General features: G+C 33.1%; 1 protein-coding gene across 1 annotated transcript; it reads left to right on the plus strand.

The window, feature by feature from the left end:
* The first annotated feature begins 844 nt into the window (after positions 1-844).
* Positions 845-16162, plus strand: CSN6A (COP9 signalosome subunit 6A). The gene is made up of 9 exons (XM_083064997.1): positions 845-1351; positions 1771-1859; positions 3807-3900; positions 10817-10878; positions 10990-11068; positions 11495-11587; positions 12688-12788; positions 14929-14984; positions 15583-16162. The coding sequence occupies exons 1-9, from the start codon at positions 1054-1056 to the stop codon at positions 15662-15664; spliced, it is 954 nt and encodes a 317-aa protein (XP_082921123.1). The 5' UTR covers positions 845-1053; the 3' UTR covers positions 15665-16162.
* The last annotated feature ends 725 nt before the right edge of the window (positions 16163-16887 follow it).

The raw sequence follows: 16887 nt of genomic DNA on the forward strand, positions 1-16887 counted from the left end.
ATACATTTGGATATATTATTTTTTTTCTGAAATTTCTATACTCAATTTATGTGTTGAGTCTTTATCTTAAATGATTTTTTATTCTATTATATTGTAGGATGGATAAAAATTCTAATCCATTACATATAGAAATAGTGTTTGACATTAAAGAGATGCTTGACTCTCATAATCCTTATGTTCAAACATATAGGATGGTTCAAGATCGTCTAAAGGAAAGTAATGCACGCAACATGAAATTCAGGATAATAAGGAAAAAGGGAAAAGATGGTAGGAGGTATAATCTTCCAACTGCGTCAGAGGTTGGGGCTTTAGTTGTAGGTGATTTTGATGCAGGTAATGGTGTGAGAGACATCATTTTAGAGACTCAACAAGGATACCTACAAATGAATTTCCGTAGTAAGTTCTACTTATTTATCACTGTACTATCCACTTTTGTTCTCACATGGAGAGGATGGATATAGTGATTGCATTCCATTAAATGAATCGTTTATCATTGTCATGTTATTTATATATTCAGATATTCTTTTTCATGTTATATTAAGTTCAATTAATTTTCACAATTTTATATATTAATTATTAAAATAAAATTTATTGACTATAATAATTTATTTTCTGTGTAACGTACGGGTACAAGTCTAGTTACTCATAAAAGAAAATAATTATTAAAAAATAAATAAAAAATAAAATAATTTATATAAAAATAAAAATTAAAAATAATTATTAAAAATGATATCCCATTATGTATTAATATAGATTATTGTGACGATGGATAAGAAAATATATGACATAAATCTCTGCCGTTAAATAATAATAATATTATTATTATTGTTAATGTTTACTGCTCTATTTGATGGTTTGCTTTCAAAAGACGAGACAGTAGCATCAACCGAACACAACCAGAGAAGAGCGTTGTAAAGGATCGTGACTAGTTTTTGATATATGATAATTGTATAGCTTTCTCTTTCATGGGCAAATTCTGAAGCCCGAAGAAACCCTAACTCCGATTGCAGCTTAAACCCTAAACCCCCAAATTCGCTGCTTCCTTCCTCCACTATGGCTTCGTCATCGAGCAGCGGATTGACGTTCAAGCTGCACCCTCTGGTAATCGTTAACATCTCCGACCATTACACGAGGGTCAAGTCTCAGATGAACCCAACCCACGCACCGCACAACAACGCCGCCCCCAACGGCGGCGACGGCGTCGTTTCGCCCCTTCCTCCGCGGGTCTATGGATGTGTCATAGGTGTGCAGAAGGGTCGCACCGTCGAGATCTTCAACAGCTTCGAACTCCTCTACGATCCTGCCACCCATTCTCTCGATCGCACCTTCCTCGAGAAGAAGCAAGAGCTCTGTTCAGTATTCCTTTCTCTCTCTCTCCCTCTCTCTCTCTCTTAATTTCAAATTTTCTGCTAAGTTAAATTGGAGTTTTTTTTTTAACTGGTTAACATCAAGCTTTTTGAATTCGTAGCCGCATTGCGTCCCGTCCGCAATTGTGGCTGCATTTGTCTGTGATTTCGACCACAATTTAAAACCTTCAAACGAACCTTGATCTATCTACCAATGGTGTTATTTGATTTATAATTTCGATGCGGCTTTAATTTCGGAAATTCGTTTTTTTTTATTATTTTTATTTAAGCACATGCTTTTGACAATAACCATATATACTTTCTACTTTTTTTCTTTCTCTACTTGTGTTTTATTTATTTATTCAAGCTTTTAAAGGTGTTGATTTTATTGGAAGCTTTTTTTTTTCTTTTTTTTTGGGTTCAGATAAGAAGGTGTTCCCGCACTTCTACATACTGGGGTGGTATTCGACCGGGAGTGATGCGGAGGAATCAGATATGCATATTCACAAAGCTGTAAGTTTGCGTTATTGCAATTTGTCTCAATTTAAGCATGCCTGTGATGTGATTGATAGGTTGATTTGGGTTCATGAGGAAATTTTAGTAGTTATTCAGATAATGAAGGAGTGGAATGAGGTTTTGTGGACTTAAGATGTGTAGTGTTATTGTACAAGTTCAATGCACATTGGATAGGAATAGCTGCTGTGTGAAGGTGGTTTTATTTGGATATATGCTTTGAAAAAGGATATAATATAGTAGAATTCATCTGGAACAGAAAGCTAGGCTAAAATAGGCTAAGGGTGAAACAAATGAAAGTTTATTCGGGTGAAAAGGTTTGGCATTGAATGTAGAATTAATATGGCTTTTTAAATCCAGTTTTTCCTTCCCCCACCATGCATGGACTCAATTTCAGTCTGCTCTTTCTTCCTCACTGTGGATCTCACACTTTTCCATTATGTCCTTTTCTTCAAGATCTTTTGTCCACCCACCACTAGGAACACTCCCACCTCAACCTTCTTTTTTTATCTCACTTTCCTAACACCAAAATCTCTGCCAAACATTCTTATCACCTCTTCTTTGAATTTCGTTGCTACTTTTCCTCTTTTAGCTAGGTTTTGGGACTATCACTCGGTCTGCACACTAGCACCTAGGTAGTTGCTTGTCTGCTTTGGTTTATCTGAACACCATGTAGTATCTGCCACGTGGGAATTTTAGTCTAACTAAGTTTGTTATCTTTTACTGTTATCTGATTTTTTTTCATTAATTGGCATTGTGTTTGGGCACCATTTCATAACTGTCTGTCATCCCTTGGACCTTGCAACACATTTTGCGTAGTTAGAATATCTGTTTGCTCCTTGTTTTTTTAATGGCTTCTGTAGCATTTCCTTTTCCAAACTAACCGTTGATTTTTGACCTACTCCATTTTTTTATTTACTTCCTTTCTCCCTTCTTGAGCAGAATTGATCACAGGTCATCTATTTGTTCTGATGTGCCTCACAAAATTTTTGCAGATTCTTATCTAGTATCTCTGGACAATATATATTGGTGCCTGATATTAGGGTGTTAATTAATGGGAAATGGTTTTGGAATGTGTGGTTGTATATACCTCTACACTCTACATGAATGGGAGCTGGCTTGTTGGATACTTTAATTGTTTCTTGATTGAACAACATAACGTTTATGGTAAAATTCAATGGAAGCCAAAGAAAAATGGTTATTTAGTGTAAATGGTTTAAAATTCTAACAGATGCAAACTATTGGTTGTTGCTTTTCAGTTGCAGACCATTAGCCTCAATATAATATCCTGTATTCTGAAGAGTAACTTGTGAAAAGCTTCTCAATTCATGAGCAAAATATTTAGTTACTTTCTATTGTATATATATAAATGATGAGGAAGTAGTTGATCATGTATATATTCATTTTCTAATCTACTTCCTTTGGCACCTGTTCTTAGTAGTATATGGTTTATGCTCAAAAGATGCTAAATGCTTAATTTATATAATTGTAACTTTAAGTATTTTTCCTTCTATGTTTTCTGTGGCGCCATTTTCATGTTCTATGGTCTGTTATATGACCTTAGCACACTGTTATTATGTAGATGTTTGGTTCCACATTCATTATCTACTTTTAAGCAAGAATCGCATCAAAATTGACGCAAAACAGCTAATTTTTCCATCCATTGATCTACATCCAACCAAAATTGATGTGAATCCAAACATGTTCTACAAAGTGTTATCACTCTTTTCAGTGTGTTGAATGTTGAATCTAGTTTTCTTTTATGTTGTAACTTGTATTTTCTACAATTTAATGACATTTTCCTGGTCTAGATTTCAATTTACATAACTTTCATTCTTTATGCCTTTGGTCATTTGAAAGTCTCTTCCAGTGATTATTCAGAAAGTGCATACATTCAATATGAAGCTACTATGGTTTCTGATTCTATCTGAACCTCTGCTGTAACAGTTAATGGATATCAATGAAAGTCCAGTTTATGTTCTTCTCAATCCTTCTATCAATCATTCTCAGAAGGATCTCCCAGTCAGTATTTTTGAAAGTGGTACGTAATCTCCACCATTGTGTTACTTAGTGTGTTTATTCTTTCAACCACGGTGGCACAGTTGCAAAAATGAAAAGAGTAATGCTACATGTACAACAAAAATTGTACAACTTGTATAACATCACTTTTGTGTCTATCCCTCTCTATCATTAATAAGTATCTCTCTCCATAATAAATGAAGTGATGGAAAGAAATAAATACAAAAGTGATGTACTATTTTTGTTGTACATGTAGTATTACTCTTTCGTATTTGCATCCCTGATCAAAGCTCATTATTGATAAATTTCCTAATGTAATCTTCTATTTTGGTTTGCATGTTTCTAGTGTCTTGTGGAATGTATTTACATTATGTGAACTTCAACTTGATGAATAGAATTACAGGCATAAAATGGGCCACAACTCATAAATGTGTCTATGTTGTGCTTTGCTTCAAATCTTTACATAGCTAGTCCTGAATAAAAGATGAGGGTTGTGTTAGGTAGTCTACAACCAACTAAAACATTGTTGAATATCTATGATATGGATCAATGAGGTGATAGTTTTAATGCTAGGTTGTTGTTTGGAAAAAACACGCATATGGCTGAAGCACAATGTCAAATTAGCAAGATCAACTGCATTGATGCCTAATTGTAGTGAAAAATAAGCAAGGGTCCCAGTTTTTAATGAAAAAAGTGTGGGTAAAGGAATAAGTTCATGTGCGGAAGATTTGTTTTGAAACATGGAATGTATTCATATTTATAGGTAAATTAATGGAGATAGTAGTCACTATATGATTAGTAGGATACATTTTGTGTCCACATGAAATCATGTGGGTTGGAGAAAATGCAAAGGAACTAGACACCTTTGGTTTTAAGTTTGGGTATAATTGTAGAAAAGTATGGAAAAGTGATATTGTGGATGTAAAAAGGTTAGGAGATTGGATCATAGTTCTAAAATTTGTAGCGGAAGGGGAGACCTTTGATATGAGTACTTATGCACCTAAGATGCAATTAGCACTTCAAATCAAAATTTTGGGAGGATTAGGAGCTTTAGTCTTGGGAATACCATTAGGAGAATAAGGTTTTGCTAGGAGGGGATCCAAATGGTCATGTAGGAAGCACATATGGAGGATATGGGGTTCAAAATGGGGGTTATGATCTTGAAGAAGCAAATGTAGAAGGTAAATCTATCCTAGAATTTTTATTAGCCTATGCCATGACAATTACAATAGTTGACACTTGACACTATTTTTTAGAAAGATGGAAGTGCATCTTATCAGCTTCAAAAGTGGGGTGACATGCTCTCGAATTGAAATTTTCATCAGAAAATCTACCAAAAAATTTACTTGCAGTATAATTTCATACCTAGGAGGACCTTATTGATTACTTAACACAACCTTGGTTATGGATATAAGATTTGATAAGGGAATAAAGAGGAAAAGCCAAGATAGGATTCGAAGGATTAAGTGGTGACATTTGAAGGGTGAAAAACAAAGTTTAGTTCTCTTGTGAAGCACTGAATTAGAGGCAATGCGAAGAGCTGGCTGGTTACCATAATGTTGGATTTCACAAAACTTTGGTTCTTTAAGTTGTTTAATCCACACCAATTCACACATGGCTGAGGCTATAGCTTTATATTCTGCTTCTACACTAGACCGGGCCATCACATGGTTGAAGTTGTTTAATCCACACCAATTCACACATTTTGATGTATCTAATACGGATTATGGCATTCCAGTGATCAGCATGAGGAACCCACTTGAACTGACCAACAACCCTAACTGCAAAGTAGATGTTAGGCCTAGTGATTGTGAAATTAATGAATTTCCCAACTAGATTGCTATATGTTTTTGGATTTCAGAAAGCCTCAACTTGATCTATCATTAACTGCTTATTTGGGTCCATTAGACTATCAATGGGTCTACATTCAGTCATGCCTATTTCCTCCAAAACATCCAAAGCACACTCTTTCTAGAGATAACAATGCCTTCATTTGATTGAGCCACTTCAATAGCCAAGAAGTAATTCAGACTGCCAATATCTTTGATTTGAAAATGACTAAATATGTGGTTTTTCAGCCGCAAAATTTTACCATCACCGCTACCTGTAATGACTATCATCAACACAAACAACAAAGTAAACACTTTTTAGGAGAAGTGTGGCAATAAAAAATTGAATGATCTACTTCACTGCACTTCATCCCAAAATTCTAAGCAATCTGACTAAACTTCCTAAACCATGCTCTTGGTGACTATTTAAAACCATAGAGATTGAAGTAGTTTGCAAACTAACCGAGACTCCCCCTCAGCAACAAACCTAGGAGGTTGCTCCTTTAAATCTTCTCATCTAGTTTACCACGAAGAAAGGCATTTTTAACACCTAACTAATTGAGAGGCCAATGACGATAACAACCATAGCAAGAAAGAGTGGCAATTTTGGCCACAGGAGAAAAAGTATCATCGTAGTCAAGACCATATTTGAGTGTATCCTTTTGCTACTAATATGGCTTTAAGACAATCAACCTCACCATTTGGGTCAAATTTAATAGCATATACCCATTTGCAACCTATTGCCGTCTTTTCAAGGAAGAGAAACCAACTCTCACGTAACACTATTTTTGAGAGCCTGCATTTCAACAATCATGGCTTGTCACCTTCTAGGATAAAGTGCATCACAAATATTTTTGGGAATAGTAATAGAAGATAGAGGAAACAAAGGAGAAATAGGAAGGAGATAGTTGATAATTCAAAAAATTATAAATAGGATGAAAATTTCAAGTTGATTGAATACCTTTCCTTTAGCAATATGCTAACTGGATTTCTCATGGTTTGGATCTGTTGTATGAGCAATTGATGGAAGAGGTGTGAATCATATGGATCTTCATGTAATTTCTTTGTGTCTTGTGCTAGTATGTGAGGAGAGGTGGTGGGGGTGATTTAGGTGGTCTATTGGCTAGACATTGAGGCTGATTTTCTTCTTGATTAGAAGTCTTTTGGCTAGGTGACAACAATGAGTCGAAAGATGGGACAAGACTTGTTGAAAAAAATCAATTCCTATATATTAAACATGAATCGCTATCTTGCGCGAGTATTTTTAGGAATTTTTTTAACTACTTAATTCAGTTTTTTATTTATAATAATTATTTATGAATTAAATATTATTATTTTAAAATAAATTATCAATAAAAAAATAATTTTGTGCTACAGTATAAATGATTTATCATAAATTTAAAATACAATTTATATGTTTAAAATCTATTTATACAAATTTAAGATATAATTTATATATTCAAACATAGTATTTATTTATAGGTTTAATTATGATTTTAGTTCTTCAAATTTGAGGTATGTATTTTTTTGGTTCCTAAAATTTAAAACTGTGTTTTTATTCCCTAAAATATAAAAAAATTATTATTTTGGTCCTCAAATTTAAAATGTGTTTTTAGCCCCTAAAATATAAAACATTATTATTTTAGTCCCTCTTCTCAAATGTCATTAATTAATCTGTTGCATAAAATTCTTTTACTAGTTAGTGTCATTGTCGATAAAGACATCATATTAGACCAACTAATACTACAAAAATTGTCTTAATCTATAATTGTCAATTATGTTATTACTTCTGTCATTGTCTATGAAAACATCACATTAAACAAACTAATACTACAAAATTGTTTTAATCTATCACTATCAATTATGTTTTCAGTGGTCATGAGGGACTAAATTAATATTTTTGAAATTACAGGGACTAAAGTGACATTTTAAATTTGAGGGACTAAAATAATAATTTTTATATTTTGAAGATTAAAAACATGTTTTAAGTTTGAGGGACCAAAAGAATATATACAAGGACTAATTTTTTTTTTTAAATTACAAAGGCTAAAAACAAATTTTAAATTTGGGGACCAAAATATAATTACCCTAAATTTGGAGGACTGAAAACATAATTAAACCTTATTTTTATATATAATTTATTATAAATTTTAATTATGTATAATAAACATCCATGTACAATGCATAGAATAAAATACTATTTGATATTGCATGGAAGAAGGAAAGAAAGATGCTTCTTCAAAGAAGGTAATGTCAACAATCTTGTAATGTCATTAAGGGGACGTTTTGTAGGAAATTTTTTTTTTATACCTAGGAATCATGATTCCTGTGAATAGTTAAAATATATTTAGTTACTCATAAAGGTCTTTGGGAATATTCATACAAGATTCCTAGGTATATAAATATTTTTTACAAAATTATCCTTCATTAAAATAATCTCATTAGATATATTTATTTACTCAAATCTTATTACAAATATGACATTAAACTATTTTAAAAAGTTAAAAAAATTAGTTAAAATTATTTAAATACAGAATTCAATAAAAGAAATAAATAAAAAGGATAAAAATATATTATTTCATTTCATTCCAATAAAAAAAATAAGAAAGTGTTAACAAATACTATTAAATTGTTGAAACAAAACAGACATCAAAAATATTATTAAAATTGACAAGGTTAAAAAATAATGAGATACAAGAAAGAGAGAGGGGGGGGGGGGAGAGAGAGAGGGGAAATGAGGGAGAGAGGAAGAGGGGGGAGTGAGAGTGAGAAAGACGAAGAGAGATAGGAAAAGAGGTAGAGAGAGAGGAAGAGAGGGGGAGTGAGAGTGAGAGAGACAGGGAGAGAAAGAGAAATAGAAGGAGAGAGAGATTTTTTGTTTTAAAAAGGGATATTGTGATCTTTTTATATACATAACATTTTCCTCCTAACTTGGGATAGTTGGATTTTCACCCCCGCCCCCCCTCCCCCTCCTTTATGGGGATATTTTTGTGAGAAAGTGAAATAAAAATGGTTCTCGAGAAATTACATTCTTGGGATTTTTTTAAAATAACTACCAAATATGGGTAACCAAGATTCCTAGAAATGTAAAATCATTCAACGTACCAAATGCCCCCTAAGTGTTTGGAGAATAACACTGATACCCTTTTTGAAGGCAAAAGTATTCAAGAATAGTAGAATACTAAACCTAGAAACACATTATGGATGAAACAAGTACAACCAAAAATATGAGGAGACTCGTATAAGGGTTCTTTTGGGAAAAAGAACAGAGTGAGAAATCTGATTACCAAGTGATGGAGAAGGCATTGTATTTATTAGACAATAGGAATTAAGATTTGCATCACCCTAGTGATGAACAGGAACATTTGCACTACATATTAAGGTGTGTTGTTTCAACTAAATGTCTAATTTTTCTTTTGGCTATACCATTTTATTGTAGTGTATGGGATGTGCACTAATGTAGGATGCCTTGTGAGGATAAAAAGGAAGATAGAATAGAAGAAAACTATTCTTTAGTATTATTGTTCTTGAGAATTTTAATTATTTTTCCAAATTGATTCTTGATCTCATTAAAGAAAGACACAATAAGTTCATATCATTCTTTCATTTTATATGTCCAAGTACATTCAGAATATTCATCAATGAATGTGACATGACTTGGATCTCAAATATCTGAAAGAATGGTAGAAAAAGCAAAGCTACATTTTGTTTCAAATCTTTTTGGGGAAGAAGACCTAACATGTCTCTCTATTTGACATGACTCTCAGTCAAAGGTTTGAAGTTTGTTGAATTCAGGAACCATTTTCTTCAACTTTGACAAGTTTGAATGACAAGCGAACCTGTAGAAGTTTAGGAGATGGAGATGCAAAACAGGACATGAATGGACTCGTTTCAAGACAGTAAAGTCCTCTAGATTCTTGTCTTATGCCAATCAATCGACATGTACCACGTTCCTGTTTAATAAAAGAATTGACATCAAATGTGTCATAATAATTTAATGACCTGTTTGACTTAGATTGAAATGACAATTGGGAACAAGTAGGACAAATTCTAAGTTTAAGGAGGGAGATAGAGACTTGACCAACTCCCTTGGAAGCAACCTTAGAGCCATTTGCTAAGGTAATTAGATGAGGAAATTTTGGAGGAGACAGAGAGGTGAATATAGTGTTACAGGTTTGCAAAATGTATATTGGCTTACAGGTTTTGAATGTTCTAAGGATTCCCAGTATATTGGGTTCCCCTGCCCTGATTACCAAAACATAGCACAAAGTTGAAAATCCAACTTCTTCCATTGTTCAATATAATCTGAAGATACATCACGACTGTCTTTTAGAAGGTGATCATGGTAACCTTGGCCAAGAAACCAAAGTTCAATGGAGGCTGAAGTCTGAACAGGACAAATAATCTTTGCCATTAAGTTTTTACTGAAGTTATTGTGGGAGTCCCAGAAAAAGAAAAAACTGGGCCAGACGCCATTCTACAGTAAGCAGAGAAGAAAAGAAGCCCAAAAATGTAATCATATCCAATCCACCATCCAAACAAAGGTGGGAACACAAGACATGGTGTCACTCTGATCACCAGAAGGCAACATGTGTAACTCATGCCCGTCTTGACTGTGCAAAGAAGTGGTGTGTGGAAGAGTGTGCGGGGGTTTTAGCCTCTGCAATCGCAGGGGTTGGGTGTTGCTTGTAGAGGCATACCAGATCCAGTGGTTGCTGGAGATATTGATGGTGGCTGCCGTCGGCAATGACGACAATGAATAATGCTGGATGGTGACAAGCCGAGTGGGATCATATCCGCTCTGATATCAACTTAAAATTAATAGCTTTTTACTGACTTATGCTTGAGTGAATCAAAACTCACTCACACACACACACACATAATATACTAGAGCCTAGAAACAATAAAAAAAAAAGCTTTATAAAAAGCTGTACAAAAGATAACAAAAACCGCTTTTCTAACTTAACTATTCTGCTTTCTATTCTTTCAAAAGTAGGATTCTGCTTTGTTTTATTGGTGTATATATTGGTCAATTTTCTTGTCATTTTGCATGCTTCTTTTACTAACGAAATTAATTTTTAATTCTGGTGCTTGCTATTACAACCACAGAACTTCATGTCATAGATGGGATTCCACAGCTTATCTTTGTTCGCTCGAGCTATACTATTGAGGTTGGGTTATATGACTGCTGCTATCCTTTTTCATATTTTAAATCCTTGTTTCACAATAAATTGATTGACTTTCGGATTCCCTTCTCTCTCCCTCCTCTTGCTTTGCTGAAGACTGTTGAAGCAGAACGGATATCTGTTGATCATGTCGCTCATCTTAAGCCATCTGATGGCGGTTCAGCTGCTACTCAATGTGAGTCTTTTTCTCAACTTTTTGCATTATGGCATTATTTCTTCATTAAGCCTTTGGGGCTGGGAAAGAGTTTTGGTTTCTGTTCTTATTGCTAGGTAATATGCCAATATCGTATTTTTCTATTGAATTTTACATAGCTTGTCATGAGTCTGGATAATCAAGGAGAGTTTTCCTAGGCAGTTAATATCCAATGTGAAATTTTGTTGAATTTGATATGACATTGTTCAACTAAGACCAGTGAATGTTTTAGTGAGAAAAATGGCTTAAATAGAAAGATATTCAGATTAAAAGGAGTAGAGGGAGATCTAAGTTCACTGAATTTTGGCTTATTAGAGTCCAATGTTGTTGATTGATGCATGCAACTGACTCTACCTGGTGATAAGGTTTGGTTTTTTTAGTTGTATCTAACATGTTTTCTTTTTGCAGTGGCTGCTCACCTTACTGGTATTCACAGTGCCATCAAAATGCTTCATAGCAGAATAAAGGTGCTACATCACTATCTTCTTGCAATGCAAAAAGGTATGTGGCTATCATTTCTTCCAGAATAGCTTTTAACAATATGATATTGGGTCAGTTTGTTTAAAATTAACAGGATTTTAAAAAAGTAATTTTTTTAACTAGATAAGAGTTGCTTCTTAAAAAGCACAAAAAAATGCAGAAAACTGTTTTTTATACATCAAAAAAGTATAAAACTACTTATTTTATTATAATGTGTTTTTTTTAGTTTAAACAAACAGGCCCATTATTTATTTTAGAAAGTTTTCAAGTCTTGTAAAAAAATATTATTCTTTTGATCTATCAATTCCTTAAGCCTTTCATGTTGCTAATCCTTTACCAATAGTGTTTAAAGATATAAATAAATAAAAAGCGAGAACAAATCAATAACTATCTTAAAAGTCATATAAATTGTGATTTCTAATTTGCTGACTATGTAAAAAAAAATTACACCAGCAGTGTATCACCATTAAACCCAATTATATATATGATAATACTTAAAGTGTCTGACTATGATTTGTTTCAAATTTTATACTTATCTATTATTTCAAAGAGGGGACTTGCAAATAAAATGTTCAATGTATAATTATTAGCTACATTGTCTCAATAAATCCGAGACCAGATTCTGATAGAAATTGTAATTGATTAAAGGAAACACAATAGTAGAAGAATTTTCTATAGTTATAACTGCCATGTACATGTCTTCCAGTTTTAGCGAAGTAGATCCTCAGTTATGACAGATTAATGAAATAATGAGCACTCCATAAATTTTCTAAGTTTTGAACAAAGCTCTTTTAAGAGGTAGCCTTTTGTGAAGTTTGTTTCTTAAAAGCTACTCTTTTTAATTTATGAGAAGTGCACCAATTTTTATTTTTCTAATGAAAACCTTAACCAATTTTCTTAATATTTTTTAGACATGGATTTTAACGTTAGAAATCCAGTTTCAGCAGCATGGCATGGTTTCAAGAATTTATATTTATATTTCACAAATTACAGTTTTAAAACAGTATAATAGGTGCTAAGTGATTCTGTGAGCAATATTTCCATTTCATGCTTCAACCACAAGTTGTTCATATATTGAAACTCCAACAAATAGTATCACTGTCCTCACTGTTTTAAAGCAGGTGATGTTCCTTGTGAGAATTCACTATTAAGACAAGTGTCAAGTCTCTTGAGAAGATTGCCTGCTATTGAATCTGGGAAATTTCAAGACGATTTCTTAATGGTGAGTATGTTCCATTCTAAATTTTGCATGCCTGTTGGTGTATTTAAGTTAGTCTTTGCATGTAATGGGGAAGGAGGGTCAATAAACTGGGTTCCTCTTGTATTTGGTTTCTGTACTTTCTTATTTGGAATTATTTGTGCAACCATTATGAGCTTTGACGGGTCACCCTTCTTGAAGCTAGAGAGTGGGCTTATGGGTTTCTAAATCCTAATTATAAAATAGATATATATTTGGAACAACTGAATGCTATGTGGGTGTAGGTCTTTGTATCAAGTACACTAGGCTAGCAGTACAATGTAGTGTATAGAGGATATAAACTTCCTTTGCACATTAATCACATGCATATTACACTTAATACTCTCTCTCCTACAAGTTGAATAATAGATGTTAATCATACCCTAATTGCAATAACTGTAATTAACCATGTTGGGTGGTGAAGATGTTAGTTAGCTATTTACTCTCCAGTTCTAACGTGTTGGGTGGAGTCCCTGCTGAAATTTTTTCAAAATTATGTGGAAATTGGCTTCTGTCTGTTTTATTTTTCATGGATCACTGGCTGTGAATAGCAACTTGTTTGTTACACCAAAAATTTTCGTAGGTCTAGAGCCCTTGAATCATTTCTCACCAAGAAATCAAATTTCCCCCAACACACTATAGATGGAGGTTGGTTTTTAATAAGAGCCAAGCTTATCTGCATGAGAAAAACCTACTTTGTTGTCTCAATTGTCTTTGTAAAGAATCCTATGAACTGGAGCTCTCCTTTCTCATGCCTTTTAAGAGTTAAGATGTTCAACATAGCATCCAATGAAAATTTTGAAATCATGAGATGACATGAAATGATTTACTACATTTGAGAGCGTCAAAGTAAGATAGTTAAGTTTACCTACCAACTTCTGCCTTTCTGGATCAATTAGCAACTCACTATATCATCTATAGTAAGTTTCTCATTTGGAACATTGGAGAATCACAAAGTCTAGTTCCTAACATGCCAACCTTAGAGGGGAGACGAAAAATATATTTACATTGAGAGAGATACATCCCCTTATTTTACATCGATACTGAGGATATACTTCAAATTTATGTTCTTTATTTGAATTTGGTTTGGAAGAAGCTCTCGATTTTGCAATACATTTATGTTCTCAATTATTAATATGTAGTCAACATAAACCACATGGGAACAATCTCCCTCACTGCCAATAAAAGGCAGATGATCATAGCTAACTCCTTCAGAATTCCAGTTTTTCTCTTTTAACCAATTGGTGCAAATTCCCATTGTGTCCAATTTTTCTTCTCCCTTCTATGCTCACAGATTCTAAGTGAATCAGCCAGCCATATGCATAATCTCCTTCAAAAACAGGGATTCCTAGACGTTCCTTCTTGAGTTCTTTTGTGAAATTCACAATCTCTTTCCTCATTTCTTCAATGATGTCAAGAATGTTCTTCATTCTTGCTGGACCCTTAACTCCCGAATCTGTCAACGTCAAATGGAGTTCTGATAACAGTTGATAAAAACCTGAGTGAAATGAGAATTTATTGATCAAATCCCTAATTGCTAATCGGTTCCAGTGAGAAATCAGAATTGGCAAGGGCAAAATCAACAAGAATGATAAAATAACTCCCAGGAATGAGAACCTGCTCTCTCCCATCCAAAAGTTATTCTCACCAACTACTTTCCCCTATCAACTTCTGCCTTTACTTATTCTAACAGATTATAAAACCTACTCTAATCTGACAAGGCCTAGCTAACAGAGCCCATTCTAACATAATGTTATCGATGCAATTGGTTTATACAACTGTGTATCCACATGTTTTTATTAGCTAAATATGTAATGGGTTGCTAGAAAATAAACACATTGGTCTGCCATAAAAATAAATTGATTTAGGAAGTTGTTCATTAATCATTGCTGTCAAATTATTCACGGTATTTTTGCTAGCCTATTTGTTGAAAGGAATTAGACAGTGGTACAATTTATATAAGGACACTTGCACATGGCAATTTTATAGTATTGCTATTTGTGTTGAAGGGTTCATATTGCTGCAATTTAATATCTGAGCTGTGCTGTGAGCTTAATATTTGCAATTAAGTATAAATGCTTATGTAAACTTTTCTTTAGTTTACAATAACTTTTCTCCCTTGTAGGAGTACAATGACACCTTATTGATTAGTTACCTGGCCATGCTGACCAACTGCTCAAGGTATGACATACTTGTATTTTTTGTCTTGGTTCGTTTTTTTAGGTTTTGTAATTTTTGTTACCCCTCCCCCCCTCTTTTAAAACATAAGCTCCAAGTGTTCTTTCCAAACTACCTCAAAATCAGTGTGGTGGGACCATTTTTTATTGTGATGAAGCAAAAATTAGTTAGAAATAACATTACAAGATTGCAGCAAGTTTTTCTTCTATTTTACTCCGCTTGCCATTCCCTATCTGCACAATCAGAAGCTTCTTTTGTTAGAGGTGCTTGCTAGGGGAGGAAGTCCGAGTCATTTGAGTAGGGTACTCGATTCCGATTTATAAATGAACTCTAGTATGTTCTTATGCTCGATCTTGTACTGTAGAATTATGAAGCTCAATCTTCTGTAATTCTTCCTTTTTAGTTGTCTAACGATCTTAAATACGTTATTCACTTTTTCCTGTATAGAAAGGGTTTACTGGTGGGTTGGGAATTGGAACTGACCTTCATATGATTAAATATATTTTTCAAGAAAGGATACGTGAACACTATTTAAGTTCAGAAGTGTAACCTTGAATTCTAGTATTAATGTTATTTTTTTTTATCTTTTGTCTTGGTGTAGTGCAATGAACGAGCTGGTGGACAAATTTAATACTGCGTATGATAGGCATAGCAGAAGGGGTGGACGAACGGCTTTTATGTGAAAGCTGCTTGGTTGTTCATTTCTGCTGGAAATCCTCAAAGCACTTATCCAACTTTGTAGGCATAGGATATGTTTTCTTCCCTCTTTTTGCTGTTTAGGCACAGGTTATTGAAGCTTAGTATTTGCTTTAATTTGAAGAGAATAGGGAGAGGAAAAAAAATGGAAAGTCACCGTCTGAGACTTGTCCCCTCCCAACGAAAAGGTATTTGTTTTTGCATTGTTATAAAAAAGTTTGCGATGTAGAGGGGACAAAAGAGTTCAAGGACATGATGTGAATTTTCATTGTGATTCTTTGTTGAGTCACCATCCTTCATTTTCGTGCTGTGTCCAAGTTCTTTTGCGTGTCTTGGAGGATCAGTACTTTTACTCGCTCAACTGGAACGTATGGTGGAATAATTAGTCGTAGCATTTTGAGTCAATTTGTAGTTATTTCGTGAAACAAATTGGTCATTTTGCTTTGCTTGTTAAATGGGAAGTGCTTGTCATGTGAATTTGTTGACATCACTGTGCACTCCTAAAAATTGGTTTTAAAAATTCGAAGTAATGATTATTCAGTTGTCAATTTTAAAAAAAAGAAAATTGTCTCAACATTTTATTACTTCTCCCTTGGTACATACTAAATAAATAGATAGATAGAACTGAGAAAAACTTGAAATAAATATATTTTTTAAGTGGGGTTTAATTGTGAAAAGGTAATTTAAATTATTAATTATAATATTATTGATTATATAAAATAAGATATAAGATATGTCTGAATATGTTAGGGCAATTGATTCTAAAATAATTTTTGTTTGAATTGTTTAAAAATGATTTATTGTAAAACTACTATGTGAAGTTGTTTGTAGTTGGTTTTAAATTTAATAATGTATTGTTAGGTAAAAAAGAAAATTAAAAGTTAATTAGAAAACAAAATTTTTTAATACAAGCTCTAAAATTTTGCTTATCATGAAAACATATTCAATTAGTATTTTAGTGTATGCATTTCATGAAGGTGTTTATTTTTATGTAAATAAAAGTAAGTTAAAATGTTTGTAGTTCCTTAAATATAAGGTAAGTTATTTTTTGTTTTTCAAATTTAAAATGATTTTTTTTAAAATTTCTATAGTTTTAAAAAAGTGTATTTCAGTCTGTAAAATATCGTTAGTGAATTTTTTTTAAAAAAAACCTAGATTATTAAAGAATTTGGAAAACAAAATATATCTACTAGTATTATTATTAGTGGTA

The sequence above is a fragment of the Cajanus cajan genome, chromosome 10, assembly GCF_000230855.2.
Source record: "Cajanus cajan strain Asha chromosome 10, NIPB_CcT2T_4, whole genome shotgun sequence".
NCBI classification, from domain to species: Eukaryota; Viridiplantae; Streptophyta; class Magnoliopsida; order Fabales; family Fabaceae; genus Cajanus; species Cajanus cajan.